Source organism: Hyperoodon ampullatus (assembly GCF_949752795.1).
Source record: "Hyperoodon ampullatus genome assembly, chromosome: 6".
Taxonomy (NCBI): domain Eukaryota; kingdom Metazoa; phylum Chordata; class Mammalia; order Artiodactyla; family Ziphiidae; genus Hyperoodon; species Hyperoodon ampullatus.
In genome coordinates this window covers 82,508,034-82,529,902 of record NC_136919.1, presented here as the reverse complement: position 1 = coordinate 82,529,902, position 21,869 = coordinate 82,508,034, and the positions used below count along the sequence as shown (strand labels likewise).

The 21,869-nt window shown below is 43.8% G+C and overlaps 1 protein-coding gene across 1 annotated transcript in view; it reads right to left on the bottom strand.

Moving 5' to 3' along the window:
* Nucleotides 1-8,126, bottom strand: part of OSTF1 (osteoclast stimulating factor 1) — a 49,096-nt gene extending 40,970 nt beyond the window's left edge. Inside the window, exon 1 of the mRNA XM_079706021.1 lies at nucleotides 7,902-8,126. Coding sequence (XP_079562147.1) covers nucleotides 7,902-7,935 — 34 coding nt within the window. The 5' untranslated portion in view covers nucleotides 7,936-8,126. The remainder of the gene's footprint in view (nucleotides 1-7,901) is intronic.
* Nucleotides 8,127-21,869: the final 13,743 nt, after the last annotated feature.

Here is a 21,869-nt window from a genome sequence, read left to right as displayed (position 1 = left end):
TTAGATCTCAAATCTATGGAGCTGATGTTATTGAGTTATAATTAATGTTATACATTTTCCAAACATAAACATCCACATGATGGCTACATTTTGCGAGGGTCTTACTGGAATCCGTGCATGCAGACCCCAGACACATTTCTACAGAGCCATCCCAATGTTGCCTTCTAAGCAGCTGCAAAAAAAAAAAAAAAAACAACCCAAAACTCCACTGCCCTGTGTAGCCAGAGACCTAAATGAAATCAGATCAGACCTAATTAAGAATACATTATGTCCCCACCCTAACCCACTTCCCATCCTTCTCTCTCTCTCTCTCTCATAGAAATCTGGATTTATGAACTGCCTTTAAAAAGTATTTAATTCCTCCATGTTTGCATTCATGTGGCACTGAACACTGGAAGTAGCAGGAAGATGGGTAGGGCTTATCGAAAATGTCCAGGGGTTCTATAAAAAGCACAGGATGAAATCATGTAGAAATTTGGGGAATTATCTGAAAAGTCAGTCTAAGGCAATAAAGATGCAGAATCAGATTTAGAATCAAACGAAAAACTGAGGCCCAGAGTAGTCTAGGGACTGCTTATCAAAGTGACCTAGCAAATTAATTAAAAAAAAAAACTGGGACCAGAACTTCACCCGAAAACTAATGTCCATTTCCCATGACTATATTCTGCATCCTTCTCCTCCAGATCACAGCCTAGTCCTAGAATATCTGCCCTAATTAGCCCACCTTTATGCTTAAATTCCTATTACTAAAGACTAGTTCATTTGAAAAGCGAATTTCTCTCTCAGGAATCTTACTTTTAGCTTATTTTTTAATGTAAGCACATTGGGGAAGGGGATTTTGATAAATCAATGATTGGTTTAACACTGCAGGTGAATTTAGTCATCAGATGTGAAGCAGTGAGTTTATTCTCAGAGGAGAGGAAACCAAGTCCCAGGTGATGTCAGCAACGAAAACCAGGATGGTCCTGAGCGGGATATTATAAGGCTCTCTGGTAGTGCGGCCCTGGTCCCAGAGGTGCCAAAATCAGAGCTCCAACAACAACTGGCTATGGCACTCAGGTCTGCCAAAGGTTAGGTCTGAAGGATGGGTGTCCCAGGGGAAATCCATCTAAGAGCAGACACAGATGGACGCCAATCTTAAGGTCACAGCATGTTGGAAAGGCACGGGTGTGTTATCCAAAGGGCCGTACAACATGGAGCACGTGTCCAAGCAAGCTAATGACAAGGGTTCAGGGCAGCAGATATCCCAGGGCCAGTTAACAAGAGAGTGCCTGGTTAGATGTCAAAACATCAGAGAGACCCAGTACCAACCACGAATCAGGAAACGGGCAGGAACCCATTATGGAGAACAGAGCTCCTACTAAACCAGCGTCAAGTCCTAGGGACCATTTAGAGACCCAATATTTAGGTATAGAATTGGCCCTCAAGAGTGGCAAGGTGTTAGGCAAGAACTAGAAGCAGCCCTATATGGATGGGACAGACTCCCTGAAAGAGGAAGTGGGCAGTCACCATAAGCAGCTGACTCCCACTTCACGGCTCTGCTTAACGTAGGCCCAGGTTGTGGTTAGCAGCTGCTTGCGTGTCTTAGATTTAGAACCTGAGTACAGACGAATAACAGAGAATGATTTACTCCTCAACAGAAAAACAACGTTGAAAACTATCTCGGGTTTGGTATACTGTTCAGAAACGAACTTTGGAGGAAATGGTGTCTGTTGCTATGTTTCCCAGCCAGTTTCTTTGCCTGAAAAACCAGTTTAGGTCCTCCCAGGGCTACTGTCAACAAACTTGCACTGACTCATCAAAACAATGGGCCCAACAAGCAGCCCCCAAACCCTGTAAACATGGATAGGCAACATTTTAGAGATAGTCCTAAGAATCTGGTTTCCAAGAAAGGAAATATGAGACTGTGGAATCTTCCAAATCTGGAGTCTTGAGATACCTGCCAACTGTGCCAAAAGCCTGGAGGAGCTTCTCTCAGCCTCTAGCTGCCCTCATCTATGCTCAGAGAGCTGGAATTTGGAGGGGTCCTCCCCCTAAGCATGGATTGGGTCAAGAAATTCCAAGAAGATAACAGCCACTCCAGAACACCCTCCAGGTGGAAGTAATTTCCTTGTCTCATACAAGTGAGTGGAATCAAGCCTTTCCTGGTAGATGAGAGAATCCTGAAATAGGACCCATGAGTTTCTCAGAACCTACCAAAATCCCTGGAGTGTAGGGATGCCAGAAAGACTCTCTAGGGCTGCTTTCAGATCATTGTTAAGAGGCTGGAGGCAGACCCTCCAGCAAGAGAATCAACTTGGTCTAGAGACCCTAGATCCGTCTCTAGGGTCTTCCTGAATTTGAATTTAAATTGCTTTTAGGTTCCCTGGGAAACAGGAGCACCAGACTGGGAAGCAACCCTCAGATCCCTCCCCCCAACCCCGGGACCCCCGGCCTCTCGCCATCCCACTGTCCCCTCTGTGGCTTGCCCTCTTGCTGCAGCCACCACCTCCACCTTTTGCCCGTCTTACCCAAGTGCCCTTCCCAAAACCCTGAGTGGCACCACCCTCCCTCCCAAGCTTGTCTCTCAGTGGCTGAAGACCCCAGGGGTGGGGGGCTTCCTCACCGTCCTGCCCACCTAGCCGCAACTGGAGCCAGGCACCTACATCCTCCACACCCTCTCGAAGCTGCTGCTCTGCCCTCGGCCCTGACACTTGGAGGGTGAAGACCAGCCTGTCTGCTCGCCTGCTGACTCAGTGCTCTACTGGCTGTGCCCCCTCGGGCCCCCTGTCTTCTTGGCTTCAGGCTGGCAGGGCTGCCCATGCCCCCTGCCCCTTCCTCTCAACCTGCAACTTGTACCCACTCTGAGCTGGCTCCTCTAATAAATTCATGTCCACAGGGGGGTAAAAAAAAAAAAAAAAGAAAAGAAAAGAATGAGTACATTCTTTCGTTCCAAGAATATAAAACCAAGGTAATTTATCAAATTCTAAGGAATGCTAACAAGTTGAACATGCTAATCAAAATGCACAAATACAAAACTCTCCCCTAACTCTTACCCTGAGAGTAAGCTGAGAGATTTGCCTTGTAACTTTCTAAAAATTCTACAGATACTCAAACAGTGAGTGGGAAACAACTGGCAAGAACTAATAAAAAGGAGGTGGCCTCAGCGGTCCCACCAGTGACCTGTGTAAGTGAGCTGAAGCTGTGGCCCTCTTTAACTCATTTCTTCAAACTACCACCCCCAGCTCTTGTTAACACTCTAACAAACAGATAAAAGCACATGGGTAGATGGCTCACATGTGGACGTTCAAATGCTTCCTTTCTGTGTGGAGCGATACTGTTTTCCACAACCTGCCACACTAGGCAAACGGCTTTCTCTTTAATTCAGAACAAATTTCTCTGGTTCACAGTTCCACACCAAATCCCCCTGGCTTCTGTGAGAGAAGCTCAGCTCCTACGCAGTCAATCAAACGTGGGCAGGACGTCATGTCAAGTTATTTCATTTCTGTTCACGTCAAACGACTTTTCCCTTTTTTCTGCCTACCAAATTCTTACTCAGCATTCAAGACCCTGCTTAATTTTCCCCTCTCCTGTGACATCTTTTCAGCTTCCTCAAGCTCCTTGCCTTGTACTTCCTAGACCTCTGACCACACTTTGATAATATCTCCTATCACATGCGTTGTAATTTTTCTGTGTAAGGCATGCACACACATACTTGGTAGGGAAGTATATTAGTACAACCTCTTTGGAGAGCATTTTGGAAATGTCTGTGAATACGGCAATGCACATACCCTCTGACACAACAATCCCACTGCCAGGACTTTGTCCTGTGGATATACTCACACAGGTAAGCAACAAGGTTGTTGTAACACTATTTGTTGTAACAAAAGAGTGAAAATGATCGAAGCACATTTTAATATGGGTCTGGTTAAATAAATACAATAGAGTACCATGCAGTAAGAATCAGAAATCTCTCTCCATACTGGTGTCTGATACTCTTTTCCCAAAGTCCTTTAATTTATCTGATAGAGAATCTTTTTTCCCCAGCTTTATTGAAGTATGAATGACAAGTCAGTAGAGAATTTTGACTTAATAGCTCACGTCAGCCCACTAAAAGGGTGTGTCTGCCCCCTCTCTCTCCTCCTCTCCTCACCCCCATGTATTTTGCTTCCCCTGGCCATAAAGCAAGTGAGGACAAATTTGGCGATCGTCTTCATTGGACGTGAAGTATATGAGGTGAAGGGGATCAGGAAATGTCAACCCAAAATATGCCACTTTGGCATAAGGATTATTTTGAGTTGAAGGCAATTGAGAAAAAGCAGACACAGGAAGAACTCTGAGCCCTCCCCCATCTTCCTGAAAGCAAGGCATAAATTCCCCATGAAGGTATCCTCCTCCTGTAGGTCCCCCATTAAAGACAGAGGAGAAGAACCCTTATCACCAGGGATAGAGATGGCACAGAGATGACTCTGCATAAGTCAACCTTACTAAAATAACTCTTATTTCCCATTAGTTTCCCCATATCTCTACCTTCCCACAATTTACTCCCCCAGAAGTTCAACGCCTCTTTCCTTTTAGTCACTTCTCTACAATGTGTCGCCCTTTGTTAAAGTGGTATATAAACGTCCAAGTCTAACCACTTCTTTGGATTTTGACTCTTTTCTGTATAGCCGTTATGCACATAAAATTAAAAACATCAATTCAATTTGTATGCCTTTTCCTCCTGTTAATCTGGTTTTTTGTTGGTTTAATTCAGTTAATTCACAGTAACTAGATATCAAACCTAAGAGGGTAGAGGAAAAGTTTTTTTCTCCCTTACAGAGGCATGTCAGAAAAGCTCATCACTTAGTCCCATTGAAGTCAAACCATGGGAATGCTGAAAACACAAGACGGAGGGGACCCCACTACTTCCAGGAGTCGTGTTGATGGACACTGCCTCCATCCTTTGCTATTTAATGTGAAGCTACAAGATATGCCCAATCACAGTCTCCCCTGCTTTCTTCTAGACAAAGACTTTAGTATGTATCAAGACTTTTTATGTAACTGCCACACATACAAAGTATAGTTGCTGTGCAGTTACAAAGAAACAAGAGACTATTCTACTCTCAAAAAGTGTCAAATATTGTTAATCAACTATGCTCCAATATAAAATTAAAAAACATGGGCTTCCCTGGTGGCGCAGTGGTTGAGAGTCTGCCTGCCGATGCAGGGGACGCGGGTTCGTGCCCCGGTCCGGGAGGATCCCGCGTGTCGCCAAGCGGCTGGGCCCGTGGGCCGTGGGCGCTGGGCCTGCGCATCCGGAGCCTGTGCCCCGCGACGACAGAGGCCACAGCAGTGAGAGGCCCGCATACCAAAAAAAATTAAATTAAATTAAATTAAAAAACAATTTTAAGTGTCAAATAGTCTAATACAGATCCAATTAAAGAGGGGAACTATACAAAGCAAATGCAAATAATACAACTGCATAAGTTAATAAAGGTGGCTGCCCAAGTAAACCCGGTCCAACCTAAAAGAACCCTCACAGGTTTCTCTGCCCAAAATGCATAGACTCCAGTTAAGGCTTTTGTTCCATTCCCAGGCCAAACCAACCACTTCCTAGCTTTGAGACCTTACAAAGTTTATTTAACCTCACTAAGTCCTATTTCATCCATAAAATGGGGATATTAGGATCCACCTCATAGGGAAATTAGAACAATTAAATGAGACAGAGCATACAAAGTACTTGGCACAGTGCCTGACACTCAGGGCCAAATAAATGTTAACTATTACTATCATCATCATCATCATCATCATTCTGGAATTTTCAAGATGTTTCTCAGACTTTATTCTGCCATCAGGTATTAACAGAGCATCAAGTTTATGAAGGAAAATTATTCATGTGCACACCTCGGGCCAACTCCGTATCTCACCTTTAACTAATTCATTTATTCAGAGAAGAAAAAATTATACAAAACTTCAGATCATTTTAGGTGAAAACCTTTTCCCTCTCAAAGGTGTTATATAAGCAACATATGTGTGACATCTTTGAAGTTTTATGATGTTTTTACTGTAAATATGAAAGAATCCAAAACACTGACATATGCTCCTTCAAAGTCCCACTAATTTATTTTCCCAAGACAAGCGAAATATTTACACCACTTTACTTCCACCACCAAAATTAATAAGCCATTTAAAAGAATTGGTCAAGGTCAGACATCAGGCTTCTAACTACAGAGGAAGGTTATCAAACGTGCTTCGAATGAGAGGATTCTAGTCCAAATCTCATTCAACATCTTTTGGCCCATCTTTACCTCGAGACTCAGAATAAAGTCTCTTTTTAAAAAGTTTTTGTGAGGGAGTTCCTCAGTGGCCTTATTGGTTAGTATTCCAGGCTTTCACGGCCATGGCCGTGTGATCCCTAAGCCACACCTGGGCAAACACACACATAAACATCACGTCGATGTCCCTCCTGCTACAGCACAGACATCACTTAACGTCTAGAGATGAAAAACCTCATGAACGGCTTCTCAGGACCTTCTTTGAAATAAAGTACTCTGTTTAGCTATCAAAGAACAACTCTTCTTTGTTGGTTACTTGAGGTCCTGATTTACATCTGAGTTTAGAAGGTTGCTGCCTCCTACAAACGCACTTAAAATGCAAATTCCTCATCAGACTCCATATCTAAAGAAGCACAGAGCCCACTTCTAGCCTTTCTCCACCATTGCTCACAGTGGAGCCAAAGTCCCAACAAAGTCACGCCCAGCCCAGCAAAATTTAAGTCCTCAGTGAATGACTATGTCATATATGTGAGTATGTACATAATTTTCAAATAAAATGATTTGAAACTACCACTGTATGATGGTAAAGGAAGAAAACTGGAAAATCTTGAAAGTTGAAGTGCTTGACTAAAGTTTAGAAAAATCAAGAAAAAAATTAATCACTGAAATTACTCCTTCCTAATCAAGGTTACTTCGAAATTCAATGTAAATGGATAAATGTCAGCCTGTGCTATACTGAATGAAGTTGCATGAGATTGGAAGAAAAAAGTTCAGAGTATGTAACAGCCACGTCTCTTCCATTTCCCACGTTTTCAGTAACTACCTACTCAATGAATGCACGAAAGAGTTTATTACAGTGTTTAACTGAAATACCTCAGTCGCTTTTAAATTTTCCTTTCTCCATGTCCCAGAAAATATTCCAAGGATCGAATAAAAAATGAACAAGGACTATCGGCCAAGAAAGCTGCTTGAGGAACTTAGTAAGCTCACCCTCTCCAGTTTAACTTGCCTAATTCACTGAGGGGGTGGAGGCAAACGACTTGTACTGCATGATAAAGTGACACTTCCGAATAGTAATAGCTGAGATTACTCTGCCGCAGCCTAGATTCTTCTAGTCAGGAGCTCGAGTACAGTTTTCTAAAAGCTTTTCCCAAGATCTCGAGGTCAATTTGCGGAGACTCATTCACCCACCCCACCCTACCAGCAGCGCACTTCCCGTTCGCTTTGGCCGGTCAAGAACTAAAACTTGACAGCGACACACACTGGGGAAAAAAAAAAAAAAAAAAAGAGGAAGTGGTTAAAAAACCATTTCAAGACATTTATTTAATTTTTTTCCTAAGGGAGATCAATGGCCCTGTCTTCCAGGAAAACTCAATGGGACGTAGCCATCACGTCGACTGGAAAGTTGCAGCGAATGACAATGCTGCAAAACCGAGGGTGACTCCTCTTTAAAAATCAAATTTTTAAAATTCCTCGAAAAGCTTCTTGCTATCCAAAACGATCCGTCCCCTGCAGCGAACGCAGCAACGCTAACAACTCCCACCCTGGTGGGTGGCATCGAAAGCGAGGCTCGGGGCCGGGTACGTGCCTTATCTGCCCTGCCAAGTGGCAGAGGGAGCGCAGGGCACGGCGGCGGCCAGGGGACCCAGCGAGCACCTTCCTTACCTGGTTTGACCGGTTTGGGTGGCGGCTTCGACATCTCTCTTCCTGGAGCGGCTGATTTCTAAAGACCACGCACGAAAAGCCAACCGAACGCCCCTCCAGCCGACACTCCGGGTGCCTCAGAGTTTCTTTATGTCTGGTTTGCAGTGGTGCGCCTTCAAGGACCTGCGTCCACCCTGGGCACCCGGACAAGCAGAAGCAGGCAGAGCAGCTCGGCGCAGCGCCCCGCCTCGCCCCGCGGCCGACAGAGATGTCCAGAGCGCGCAGCAGGGCAGACGAGGAAGTAGCCGCTGCCTCGCCGAGCGCTAATTGGCTCCCCGGCTGCCAGCTTCGCCGCTGCAGGAGCGCGGGCGGCGCGCACGGCGGCGCGCGCGGCGGCCGAAGCAGCGGGAGCCGAACGGGGGCGCCGCAGGCTCGGGGCCTGCCTGGCCGCGCGCGCCCCGGACGGGAAAGGGCTGGACTGGGCAGGAGCGCGCGCGCGCAACCACGCTCGCCGGAGTCCCGCCCCATCCAACGCTGGCCGGAGTCGGGCCCCGCGTCCGCTCAGGGTGGGGCAGAGCCCTAAGTTGGCCACCTCTATCCTGCGCCGCCTCTCACCCGGGAGGGGCACGGGGGAAGGGGCCGTGGGCCTTTCGGTTAACGAGCTTCGGGGGTTGCGGCGGGTTAGTGACAGGCGCGCTTGGCAATCGCCTGTGCCGCTTTGCTTGGGAGCACTCGAACTGGCGCCCGGTGAGTACCTGCCTGACGCCCCGCCGCGCAGACTCCTTGGGGCCTGGAGGTGTTTCCAAAGTGTTCCTGCGCTGGAGCCCGAGCCCCGTTGTGTCTTGCAAGCCCTTTTGGGACTCCTACCACCCTAAATGGGCTGATAAGTGGCCTGCCAAGGAGGACGTGCACTCGTGATGGTGTAGTGCCCTCACGCCCCCTTATAATCCTGAAAACGGGAGTCTGCCTTCTAGAGACCGGACAGGTGGTTGGGAGAAGTCACTGAGTTTAGGGTCAGGTGTTGATCCCTGCCAGAGGAGCCAGCTTGACTCCTCTAGCGTTGAGGTTGACTAACTGCAGCCCTCCTGCTGCCTGTTATTGTACAGCCTAAGAATGGTTTTCAGGTTTATTTTAAAGGCTTAAAAGAAATCAAAAGAAGCAGATTTTGTGGCACGTGAAAATTATATGAAATTCAAATTTCAGTATCCATAAAGTTTTATTAGAACAGAGCCACGGTCATTTGCTTATGTATTGTCTGCGGCCGCTTTCACTTCCTAACAGCAGAGTTGAGCAGCTGCCCGCAAAGCCAAAAACATTTACCATCTAGCACTTTGCAGAGCAAGTTTGCCGACCCCAGACCTAGCCGACTGAATTTCCACTGAGCGGTAAGGGCTGGAGCAGACAATAAATGCACCGTGCGTAAATTCAAAATAGCACAGGCAATGTGATAAATCGCTTGTATGTTTGGGGGAAGAAAAATTGAAAAGAAAAACTTTACGTGAGAGTCTATGTAAAATTAAGCTTCGAAGTTTCTACTATGGGTTAGTGACAGAGTGATTCCAAGAGAACTGGGCAAAGGTTGTGTATTCAAACACGCCAGCCTTGGCATTTACCAAAAAGGAGCAAAGTTTAAAAAATGGTAGAAAAAGACTACCGTGTCACATAGAAGATAATCAAAATATTGAATTAAATAAATGAGTGAGAAGTCCTGAAACATTTCACTCTTTTAGAATCCAAAATGTACCGTATTTAGTAGTGAAATAATTTAAATATAGTAAACACATACCAGTTATGAAAAAAGGACTCAACAACATATTTTACTTAGGGTTAAAAAAAGTATAAAAAAGTTAAAAGTACTCATTTTGGATTTGCTGTTTGCCATCTTCATCTGTTCTCCTCCTCCTAAGCAAATTCACTCTGCTGTTGAGGAAAGCCTTGCACTTACTGGGAGAATAAAGTACAGTTGACCCTTAAACAACACAAGTTTTAACTGCATGTGTTTATTTATACTCGGATTTCTTTCACTAAATTCATACTGCAGTACTACACAATCCAAGGTTGGTTTAATCTGAGAATGCAGAATGGTGGATACAGAGGGCTGAGTAAAGTTATACGTGGATTTTTGATTGTGAGGAGGTTGACATATCCAACCCCTGAGTTGTTCAAGGGTCAGCTGTACATAAATATCCCACAAGAGTGGCAGTGGTATGTACTCCCTAGTAATTGGATGCCCTGGATTGATGAGGTTGGAAAGGCCAAATGGTTGTCCCTCCGGAGACATCCAGTGATTTACAGTTTGTAGGGGATGGAGATTGTGTTTCATTCATTGAGGAGATTGTGTTTCATTCATTGAAGTCTACTTCTACGTATTTTTGGAGCCTGGCACCTCTCGAGTGCAAGCTTTTTAAATGTGATTTTAAAATAGTTCTTAAACGGGACAACAGGCAGTGAAATAATAGAACATGGTGTGGAGATCGACAGTGCCAGGGCTGAACTTAGAGTTCACCTGAAGCTGCCCTGTGCATCCAACACTGGTTTTGAAATACATGGCTTCTGGAATTGCTATACCCATCCCACACCCCAGCCACTCAGCCCAGCCATAGGTCTTGCTTGTGCTTCTCTCAATTCCCTAACCTCCCACCACAGTGTCACCTGTTCATTGCTAATGGACTGTGCCCAATATTTACCCAAACACTGTCTTGGAAAGGCTAAAACTGCTAACTAATATAGAAGTGAGGGTTCCTATTTTGGTAAAAACTGGCATTTGACTGTGGGAGTTCTCTCCCGAGCCCAGGAGATGTCATAAGAAGATTCTTGACTCCCTTACTGTTAGTTTCTGAATTGTTAGATTTTCCACCCAAATAACCACCTCAAGCCTATTTCAAGTGCTTCAGCCACACTTCCTTGTTATTTACATGCTATGTAATCAGTACAACATCCTCATGTTTATGCATAGATGTGGCAAGAAGCACAGGAGACTAGTAGTCCTTGCCATTCAGTGGATACAGAAAATACCCCATCAATAATACATCAATAAAAATAACATCTATTATACATGAGAGCCTCACAATTAAGCCAGCACCTGTGCAACATCCTTTCTTTGCTCTTGGTAATAAAGTGCTTTTTAGCAGCTTAGAAAGATGGAAAGAAGTTAACTCACTTGGTTTAGTTTTGTTTCTAGTTCTGTTTTGTTTCTTGGCCACACCTCACGGCTTGTAGGATCTTAGTTCCCTGACCAGGGATCGAACCGGGGCTCCAGCAGTGAAAGCGCTGGGTCCTAACCACTGGACCACCAGGGAACTCTCTCTAGTTTTCCATTTACTATCCATGTGATCTTGAACAAGTCACTCCATTGTCTGGGCCAGTTTCAACTTCTGCAAAATGAAGGGGTGGACTGTGTGATATCTAAGGCTATATTTCTCCAGGCTTGAGAATGTATGCTCTGATAAATTATCCAAAAATAAGTGACGTGGAAGCAAGGAATAACAAACTTTGATGAATTTTTTTTCTTATTTTGCCAAGTGAGGACATCAATCTACTACTACCTAGCCAACATGATTTCATAGGAGAAAGGACATTTAGCACCAAAAAATGTAAGCAAGCTACCATCTTGCTTGGAAAAGGGCAACCTTTCCTTTCCCAAAAAAGGATAGTTGGCAGCCTTGCACTGACATATTAAAAATAATAATAAGGTAGGGCTTCCCTGGTGGCGCAGTGGTTGAGAGTCCGCCTGCCGATGCAGGGGACACGGGTTCATGCCCCAGTCCGGGAAGATCCCACATGCTGTGGAGCGGGTGGGCCCGTGAGCCATGGCCGCTGAGCCTGCGCATCTGGAGCCTGTGCAACAGGAGAGGCCACAACAGTGAGAAGCCTGCGTACCGCAAAAAAAATAAATAAATAAAATAAAATAATAATAAGGTAAAATATAATTCAAAAGCAGAAAAATTACAATGTAAAAATTTATTTTACAATACCCACTATATGTAATTGTTCCGTTGATACACTGTGGCAATTTGGATGGAGATAAATATTCAACAATGCAGCTCCTGGTGAAACTCAGATGTCCAACTTGATATTTTATTTCTATCACAGTCACATTCTTGTCTCATGTAGTCTAGTAAATGAAAGTGGAACCAAACCTTACTAAATTGCACTCAATTTGGAATACAGCTGTTCATTAGTAGGGAGGTTGGTGGTGATTGGACAACACCCCCCAACCCAGGAATACCAGAATCTCCAGGTACCCAAGTTCTTTATATAAAATGGCAAAGTATTTGCATATAACCTATGCATGTCCTCCCACATACTTTGAATCATTTCTAGATTACAGGTAATCCCTAATACAATGTAAATGCTATGAAAATAGTTGTAAATATAATGAAAATACTATATAAATAGTTGCTGGTGCAGCAAATTCAAGTTTGGCTTCTTGGAACTTTCTGAAATTGTTTCCCCTAAATACTTTCAAACCACTGTTGGTTGGATCTGCAAATGTGGAACCCTCAGACATGGAGGGCCAACTGTGTTCTGAAAAAACTGAGGACAGGCCAAGGAACAACAGCCCTCCCTCCACCATGCTCTTCCCTACTACCTCCCCACTGGAGACACAGGATAGGAACTGGGAGGGTGGCTGAGAGCCTCCAGCTCAGCCACCACACACCCCAGGTGGCACAGCTTAGGTTCCTGGTCACCCCACCAGAGCAGTCAGGAAAAAAGAGCAGCATCAGTCAGAGGCAACCTTCTAGAACCACTATGCTAAGGTTCCCTGCAGCTGAGCTTCATCTTTTCACTTAAAGAGATGACAGTGGTCCTTGGAATATCCACAGGACTGCCTTGGTGAGCCTTAGGGGACCTTGCATGAAGCTGTCCTCCACCCCCCATACCAGGGGTCAATAAGCAATGGGCTGCAGCTAAAACCTGGCCCCCTAGGGACTTCCCTGGTGGCACCACTTCCCTGGTGGTGAGGAGTGATTGAGACTCCGCACCCAGAGACCTTCAAGATGGCGGAGGAGTACGACATGGAGATAACCTTCCTCCCCACAATTACATCAAAAATACATCTACATGTGGAAGAGCTCCTACAGATCACCTACTGAACGCTGGCAGAAGACCGCAGACCTCCCAAAAGGCAAGAAACTCCCCACATACCTGGGTAGGGCAAAAGAAAAAAGAATAGGGATGGGACCTGCACCTCTGGGAGGGAGCTGTGAAGTTTCCACACACTAGGAAGCCCCTTCACTGGTGGAGATGGGGGGGTGGGCAGGGTGGAAGCTTTGGAGCCACGGAGGAGAGCGCACCAGCAGGGGTGCAGAGGGCAAAGTGGAGAGATTCCCGCACAGAGGATTGGTGCCAACCAGCACGCACCAGCCTGAGAGGCTTGTCTCCTCCTCCGCTGGGGCAGGTGGGGACTGGGAGCTGAGGCTCGAGCTTCAGGGGTCAGATCCCAGGGAGAGGACTGGGGTTGGCTGCGTGAACACAGCCTGAAGAGAGCTAGTGCACCACAGCTAGCCAGGAGGGAGTCCAGGAAAACGTCTGGAGCTGTTGAAGAGGCGAGAGACCACTGTTTCGGGGTGCATAAGGAGAGGGGATTCAGAGCACCGCCTAAACAAGCTCCAGAGATGGGTGTGAGCCATGGCTATCAGCATCAGCACGGACCCCAGAGACAGGCATAAGACGCTAAGGCTGCTGCTGCAGCCACCAAGAAGCCTGTGTGCAAGCACAGGTCACTATCCACACCTCCCCTCCCAGGAGCCTGTGCAGCCCGCCACTGCCAGGGTCCCATGATCCAGGGACAACTTCCCTGGGAGAACACACGGCATGCCTCAGGCTGTTGCAATGTCACACTGGCCTCTGCCGCAGCATGCTCGCCCCCTATCTGTACCCCTCCCTCTCCCCGGCCTGAGTGAGCGAGAGCCCCCGAATCAGCTGCTCCTTTAACCCCGTCCTGTCTGAGTGAAGAGCAGACACCCTCAGGCGACCTACATGCAGAGGCAGGGCCAAATCCAAACCTGAACGCCAGGAGCTGTGCGAACAAAGAAGAGAAAGGGAAATTTCTCTCAGCAGCCTCAGGAGCAGCGGATTAAATCTCCACATTAACTTGATGTACCTGCATCACTGGAATACCTGAATAGACAATGAATCATCCCAAAATTGAGGCGGTGGATTTTGGGAGCAACTGTAGACTTGGAGTTTGCTTTCTGCATCTAATTTGCTTTTGGTTTTATGTTTATCTTAGTATTTAGAGTTTATTATCATTGGTAGATTTGTTTATTGATTTGGTTGCTCTCTTCCTTTTTTATATATAGATATAGATATATATAATTTTTTCCTTTTTCCCTTTTTGTGAGTGAGTATATGTATGCTTCTTCATGTGATTTTGTCTGTATAGCTTTGCTTTTACCATTTGTCCTAGGGTTCTGTCTGTCCATTTTTTGTTTGTTTGAGTATACTTTTTAGCACTTGTTATCATTGGTCGATTCGTTTTTTGGTTTGGTTGCTCTCTTATTTCTTTCTTTCTTTATTTAATTACTTTAAAAATTTTTAATTTTTAATAATTATTTTTTATTTTGATAGCTTTATTTTATTTTCTTTCTTTCTTTTTTTCTCCCTTTTCTTCTGAGCATGTAGCTGACAGGGTCATGTTGCTCCAGCTGGGTGTCAGGCCTCTGCCTCTGAGGTGGGAGAGCCAAGTTCAGGACACTGGTCCACCAGAGACCTCCCAGCTCCACGTAATATCAAACACCGAAAGCTCTCCCAGAGATCTCCATCTCAACGCTAAGACCCAGCCCCCCTCAACGACCAGCAAGCCAGAGTGCTGGACACCCTAAGCCAAACAACGAGCAAGACAGGAACACAACCCCACCCATTAGCAGAGAGGCTGCCTTAAATCATAATAAAGTCACAGACACCCTAAAACACACCACCAGATGCGGTCCTGCCCACGACAAAGACAAGATCCAGCCTCACCCACCAGAACACAGGCACTAGTCCCCTCCACCAGGAAGCCTACACAACCCACTGAACCAACTTTAGCCACTGGGTGCAGACACCAAAAATAACGGGAACTACGAACCTGCAGCCTGCGAAAAAGAGACCCCAAACACAGTAAGTTAAGCAAAATGAGAAGACAGAGAAACACACAGCAGATGAAGGAGCAAGGTAAAAACCCACAAGATCAAACAAATGAACAGGAAATAGGCAGCCTACCTGAAAAAGAATTCAGAGTAATGATAGTAAAGATGATCTAAAATCTTGGAAATAGAATGGAGAAAATACAAGAAACGTTTAAAAAGGACCTAGAAGAACTACAGAGCAAACAATGATGAACAAAATAATAAATGAAATTTAAAATTCTCTAGAAGGAATCAATAGCAGAATAACTGAGGCAGAAGAATGGATAAGTGACAGGAAGATAAAACAGTGGAAATAACTACCACAGAGCAGAATAAAGAAAAAAAGAATGAAAAGAATTGAGGACAGTCTCAGAGACCTCTGGGACAACATTAAATGCACCAACATTCAAATTATAGGGGTCCTAGAAGAAGAAGAGAAAAAGAAAGGGATTGAGAAAATATTTGAAGAGATTATAGTTGAAAACTCCCCTAATATGAGAAAGGAAACAGTCAATCAAGTTCAGGAAACACAGAGAGTCCCATACAGGATAAATCCAAGGAGAAACATGCCAAGACACACATTAATCAAACTATCAAAAATTAAATACAAAGCAAAAATATTAAAAGCAGCAAGGAAAAACAATAAATAACAAACAAGGGAATCCCCTTAAGGTTAACAGCTGATCTTTCAGCAGAAACTCTGTAGGCCAGAAGGGAGTGGCACACATATTTATGTTTTTTGTTTTTTTGCGGTACATGGGCCTCTCACTGTGTGGCCTCTCCTGTTGTGGAGCACAGGCTCCGGATGCACAGGCTCAGTGGCCATGGCTCACGGGCCTAGCCACTCCGTGGCATGTGGGATCTTCCCGGAACGGGGCACAAACCCATGTCCCCTGCATTGGCAGGTGGACTCTCAACCACTGTGCCACCAGGGAAGCCCCAGACATATTTAAAGTGATGAAAGGGAAGAACCTACAACCAAGATTACTCTACCTAGCAAGGATCTCATTCAGATTTGACGGAGAAATTAAAACCTTTACAGACAAGCAAAAGCTAAGAGAATTCAGCACCACCAAGCCAGCTTTACAACAAATGCTAAAGGAACTTATTAAGATACGAAACACAAGAGAAGGTAAATATGTACAATTACCCAAAACAATTGAGAAAATGGTAATAGGAACATACATATTGATAACTACCTTAAATGTAAATAGATTAAATGGTCCAACCGAAAGACACAGACTGGCTGAATGGATACAAAAACAAGACCCGCATATATTCTGGCTACAAGAGACCCACTTCAGACCTAGGGACACATACAGACTGAAAGTGAGGGGATGGAAAAAGATATTCCATGCAAATGGAAATCAAAAGAAAGCTGGAGTAGCAATTCTCATATCAGACAAAACAGACTTTAAAATAAAGACTACTGCAAGAGACAAAGAAGGACACTGCATAATGATCAAGGGATCAACCCAGGAAGCAGATATAACAATTGTAAATATTTATGCACCCAACATAGGAGCACCTCAATACATAAGGCAAATGCTAACAGCCATAAAAGGGGAAATCGACAGTAACACAATCATAGTAGGGGACTTTAACACCCCACTTTCACCAATGGACAGATCATCCAAACTGAAAATAAATAAGGAAACACAAGCTTTAAATGATACATTAAACAAGATGGACTTAATTGATATTTATAGGACATTCCATCCAAAAACAACAGAATACACTTTCTTCTCAAGTGCTCATGGACCATTCTCCAGGATAGATCATATCTTGGGTCACAAATCAAGCCTTGGTAAATTTAAGAAAATTGAAATCATATTAACTATCTTTTCCAACCACAATGCTATGAGACTAGATATCAATTACAGGAAAAAATCTGTAAAAAATACAAACACATGGAGGCTAAACAATACACAAGTAAATAACCAAGAGATCACTGAAGAAATCAAAGAGGAAATCAAAAAATACCTAGAAACAAATGACAATGAAAACACGATGACCCAAAACCTATAGGATGCAGCAAAAGCAGCTCTAAGAGGGACGTTTAGAGCAATACAATCCTACCTCAACAAGCAAGAAACATCTCAAATAAACAACATAACCTTACACCTAAAGCAGTTAGAGAAAGAAGAACAAAAAACCCCAGTTAGCAGAAGGAAAGCAATCATAAAGATCAGATCAGAAATAAATGAAAAAGAAATGAAGGAAACGATAGCAAAGATCCATAAAACTAAAAGCTGATTCTTTGAAATGATAAATAGAACTGATAAACCATTAGCCAGGCTCATCAAGAAGAAAATGGAGAAGACCCAAATCAATAGAATTAGAAATGAAAAACGAGAAGTAGCAACTGACACTGCAGAAATACAAAGGATCATGAGATATTACAACAAGCAACTATATGCCAATAAAATGGACAACCTGGAAGAAATGGACAAATTCTTTGAAAAGCACAACCTTCCAAGAGTGAACCAGGAAGAAATAGAAAATATAAATAGACCAATCACAAGCACTTAAATTGAGACTGTGATTAAAAACCTTCCAACAAACAAAAGCCCAGGACCAGATGGCTTCACAGGCAGATTCTATCAAATATTTAGAGAAGAGCCAACACCTATCCTTCTCAAACTCTTCCAAAATATACCAGAAGGAGGAACACTCCCAAACTCATTCTACGAGGCCACCATCACCCTGATACCAACACCAGACAAAGATGTCACAAAGAAAGAAAACTACAGGCCAATATCACTGATGAACATAGATGCAAAAATCCTCAACAAAATACTAGCAAACAGAATCCAACAGCACATTAAAAGGATCATACACCATGATCAAGTGGGGTCTATCCCAGGAATGCAAGGATTCTTCAATATACGCAAATCAATCAATGTGATAAACCATATTAACAAATTGAAGCAGAAAAACCATATGATCATCTCAGTAGGTGCAGAAAAAGCTTTTGACAAAATTCAACACCCATTTGTGATAAAAACTCTCCAGAAAGTAGGCATAGAGGGAACTTTCCTCAACATAATAAAGGCCATATATGACAAACCCACAGCCAACATTGTCCTCAATGGTGAATAACTGAAACCATTTCCACTAAGATCAGGAACAAGACAAGGTTGCCCACTCTCACCACTATTATTCAACATAGTGTTGGAAGTTTTAGCCACAGCAATCAGAGAAGAAAAAGAAATAAAAGGAATCCAAATCGGAAAAGAAGAAGTAAAGATGTCACTGTGTGCAGATGTCATGATACTATACACAGAGAATTCTAAAGATGCTACCAGAAAACTACTAGAGCTAACCAACGAATCTGGTAAAGTAGCAGGATACAAAATTATTGCACAGAAATGTCTTGTATTCCTATATACGAAAGATGAAAAATCTGAAAGTGAAATTAAGGACACACTCCCATTTACCATTGCAACAAAAAGAATAAAATATCTAGGAATAAACCTACCTAAGGAGACAAAAGACCTGTATGCAGAAAACAATAAGACACTGATGAAAGAAATTAAAGATGATACAAGCAGATGGGGAGACATATCATATTCTTGGGTTGGAAGAATCAACATTGTGAAAATGACTATACTACCCACAGCAATCTGCTGATTCAGTGGAATCCCTATCAAACTACCACTGGCATTTTTCACAGAACTAGAACAAAAAATTTCACTATTTGTATGGAAACACAAAAGACCCCGAATAGCCAAAGCAATCTTGAGAAAGAAAAATGGAGCTGGAGGAATCAGACTCCATGGCCTCAGACTATACTACAGAGCTACAGTAATTAAGACAGTATGGTACTGGCACAAAAATAGAAATATATAACAAAGGAACAGGATAGAACACCCAGAGTTAAACCCACACACATGTGGTCACCTTAGCTTTGATAAAGGAGGCAAGAATATACAATGGAGAAAAGATAGCCTCTTCAATAAGTGGTGCTGGGAAAACTGGACAGCTACATTTAAAAAAATGAAGCTAGCACACTCCCTAACACCATACACAAAAATAAACTCAAAATGGATTAAAGACCTAAACGTAAGGACAGACACTATAAAACTCTTAGAGGAAAACATAGAACACTCTATGACAAATCACAGCAAGATCCTTTTTGACCCACCTCCTAGAGAAATGGAAATAAAAACTAAAATAAACAAATGGGAGCTAATGAAACTTAAAAGCTTTTGCACAGCAAAGGAAACCATAAACAAGACGAAAAGACAACCCTCAGAATGGGAGAAAATATTTGCAAATGAAGCAACTGACAAAGGATTAATCTCCAAAATTTACAAGCAGCTCATGCAGCTCATTATCAAATGAACATACAACCCAATCCAAAAGTGGGCAGAAGACCTAAACAGACATTTCTCCAAAGAAGATACACAGATTGCCAACCAACGCATGAAAGGATGCTCAACATCACTAATCATTAGAGAAATGCTAATCAAAACTACAATGAGGGCTTCCCTGGTGGCGTGGTGGTTGAGGGCCCGCTTGCCGATGCGGGGGACACGGGTTCGTGCCCTGGTCTGGGAAGATCCCACATGTCGCGGAGCGGCTGGGCCCGTGAGCCATGGCCGTTGAGCCTGCATGTCCGGAGCCTGTGCTCCGCAACAGGAGAGGCCACAACAGTGAGAGGCCCAGGTACAAAAAAAAAAAAAAAAAAAAAAAAACTACAATGAGATATCACCTCACACCAGTCAGAATGGCCATCATCAAAAAATCTACAAACAGGGGCTTCCCTGGTGGTGCGGTGGTTAACAATACAAATGCTAAGAATCCACCTGCCAACACAGGGGACATGGGTTTGAGCCCTCCTCCAGGAAGATCCCACATGCTGCGGAACAACTAAGCCTGTGCGCCACAACTACTGAGCCCGTGCACCTAGAGGCCGTGCTCTGCAACAAGAGAAGCCTGTGCATCACAACAAAGAGTAGCCCCCCTAGTCGCAACTAGAGAAAGCCCACGCACAGCAACAAAGACCCAACGCAGCCAAAAAATAAGTTAAAAAAAATCTACAAACCATAAACGCTGGAGAGGGTGTGGAGAGAAGGGAACCCTCCTGCACTGTTGGTGGAAATGTAAATTGACACAGCCACTATGGAGAACAGTATGGACATTCCTTTAAAACTAAAAATAGAACTACCATACGACCCAGCAATCCCACTACTGGGCATATACCCTGAGAAAACCATAATTCAAAAAGAGTCATGTACCACAATGTTCATTGCAGCTCTATTTACAATAGCCAGGACATGGAAGCAACCTAAGTGTCCATCAACAGATGAATGGATAAAGAAGATGTGACACATATATACAATGGAATATTACTCAGCCATAAAAAGAAACGAAATTAAGTTATTTGTAGTGAGGTGGATGGACCTAGATCCTGTCATACAGAGTGAAGTAAGTCAGAAAGAGAAAAACAAATACCATATGCTAACACATATATATGGAATCTTAAAAAAAAAAAAAAGGTTCTGAAGAAGCTGTGGGCAGGACAGGAATAAAGACGCAGACGTAAAGAATGGACTTGAGCACATGGGGAGGGGGAAGGGTAAGCTGGGATGATGTGATAGAGTGTCATGGACTTATATATACTACCAAATGTTAAATAGCTAGCTAGTGGGAGGCAGCCGCATAGCACAGGGAGATCAGCTCGGTGCTTTGTGACCACCTAGAGGGGTGGGATACAGAGGATGGGAGGGAGACACAAGAGGGAGGAGATATGGGGATGTATGTATATGTATAGCTGATTCACTTTATTATAAAGCAAAAACTAACACACCATCGTAAGGCAATTATATTCCAATAAAGATGTTAAAAAAAAAAAAAAAAGACTGTACCCCCAATGCAGGGGGCCTGAGTTCGATCCCTGGTCAGGGAACTAGATCCCACATGCATGCCACAACTAAGGAGCCCACATGCCACAACTAAGACCTGGCGCAACCACATAATAAATAAATATATATTAAAAGAAATTTTTTTCAATAAAAAATTTTAAAAAATAAAACCTGTCCCTCTGCCTGAACACCTGCAGTCCATTTTGTAGTAGGGAACACTCACTCTGATATCCAGTAAGGGAAATGTTATCCCAATAGAAAAGGAATTCTATTCTTCTCATTTGTAGACATGAATTACGGAAAAAAAATTGTACTGAATTATTATTATGTTTTGACCTCCATCAGAAAGTTTGTGGAAATGTTTTCTCTCTTATTATATAAATACCTACATAATAATCTTGATTTTGTCTCTTGGCCCGTAAAGCCTGAAAGATTTACTAACTGGCTTATTTTTGAAAGTTTGTCTACCCTGGCCCTAGGGTGAGGAAATAGCATACTTAAAGAGAATTCGCTTCCTCTTGCCTCTGGCCAGCAGTGACTGTCTCCTCATTTCAGAAGGAGAGAGAAGCCATCTCTGCCACTTCTCTGCCTTGGGGGTAATGGGTCATCCCTGGGCTGAGTCATGCAGGTGACAGGCCACCTGCCTGAGGGGAGCATGAAACTCTGTAGTGTTCCTTGTGGCTCAGCAACCTTCCATGCCCTTGAAAACAGATCCTCAAGGATGTATGCTTGTCCGTGGGGGCCCCTTTAGTTCACTTGACTTGCTTACAGGCCCTGAGCACTGTCAGCTGTTGGCACGTAGCTGGAGACTGTGGCAGAGAGAAGCCAGTATAGTGTGAAGCTTTCCCACAGAATGTGGATAATCCTAGGGGGGTAACCCAAAGATCACTGACATCTTTCCCCCTCAGCTGGCCCTTGTAAGTTAGGACTCTTATCTCTTTAGACACCTAAGTGATGTGCCTTCGATTTTTTTTTTTTTTAGGAAGACGTGATTTTCAAAGCTAATT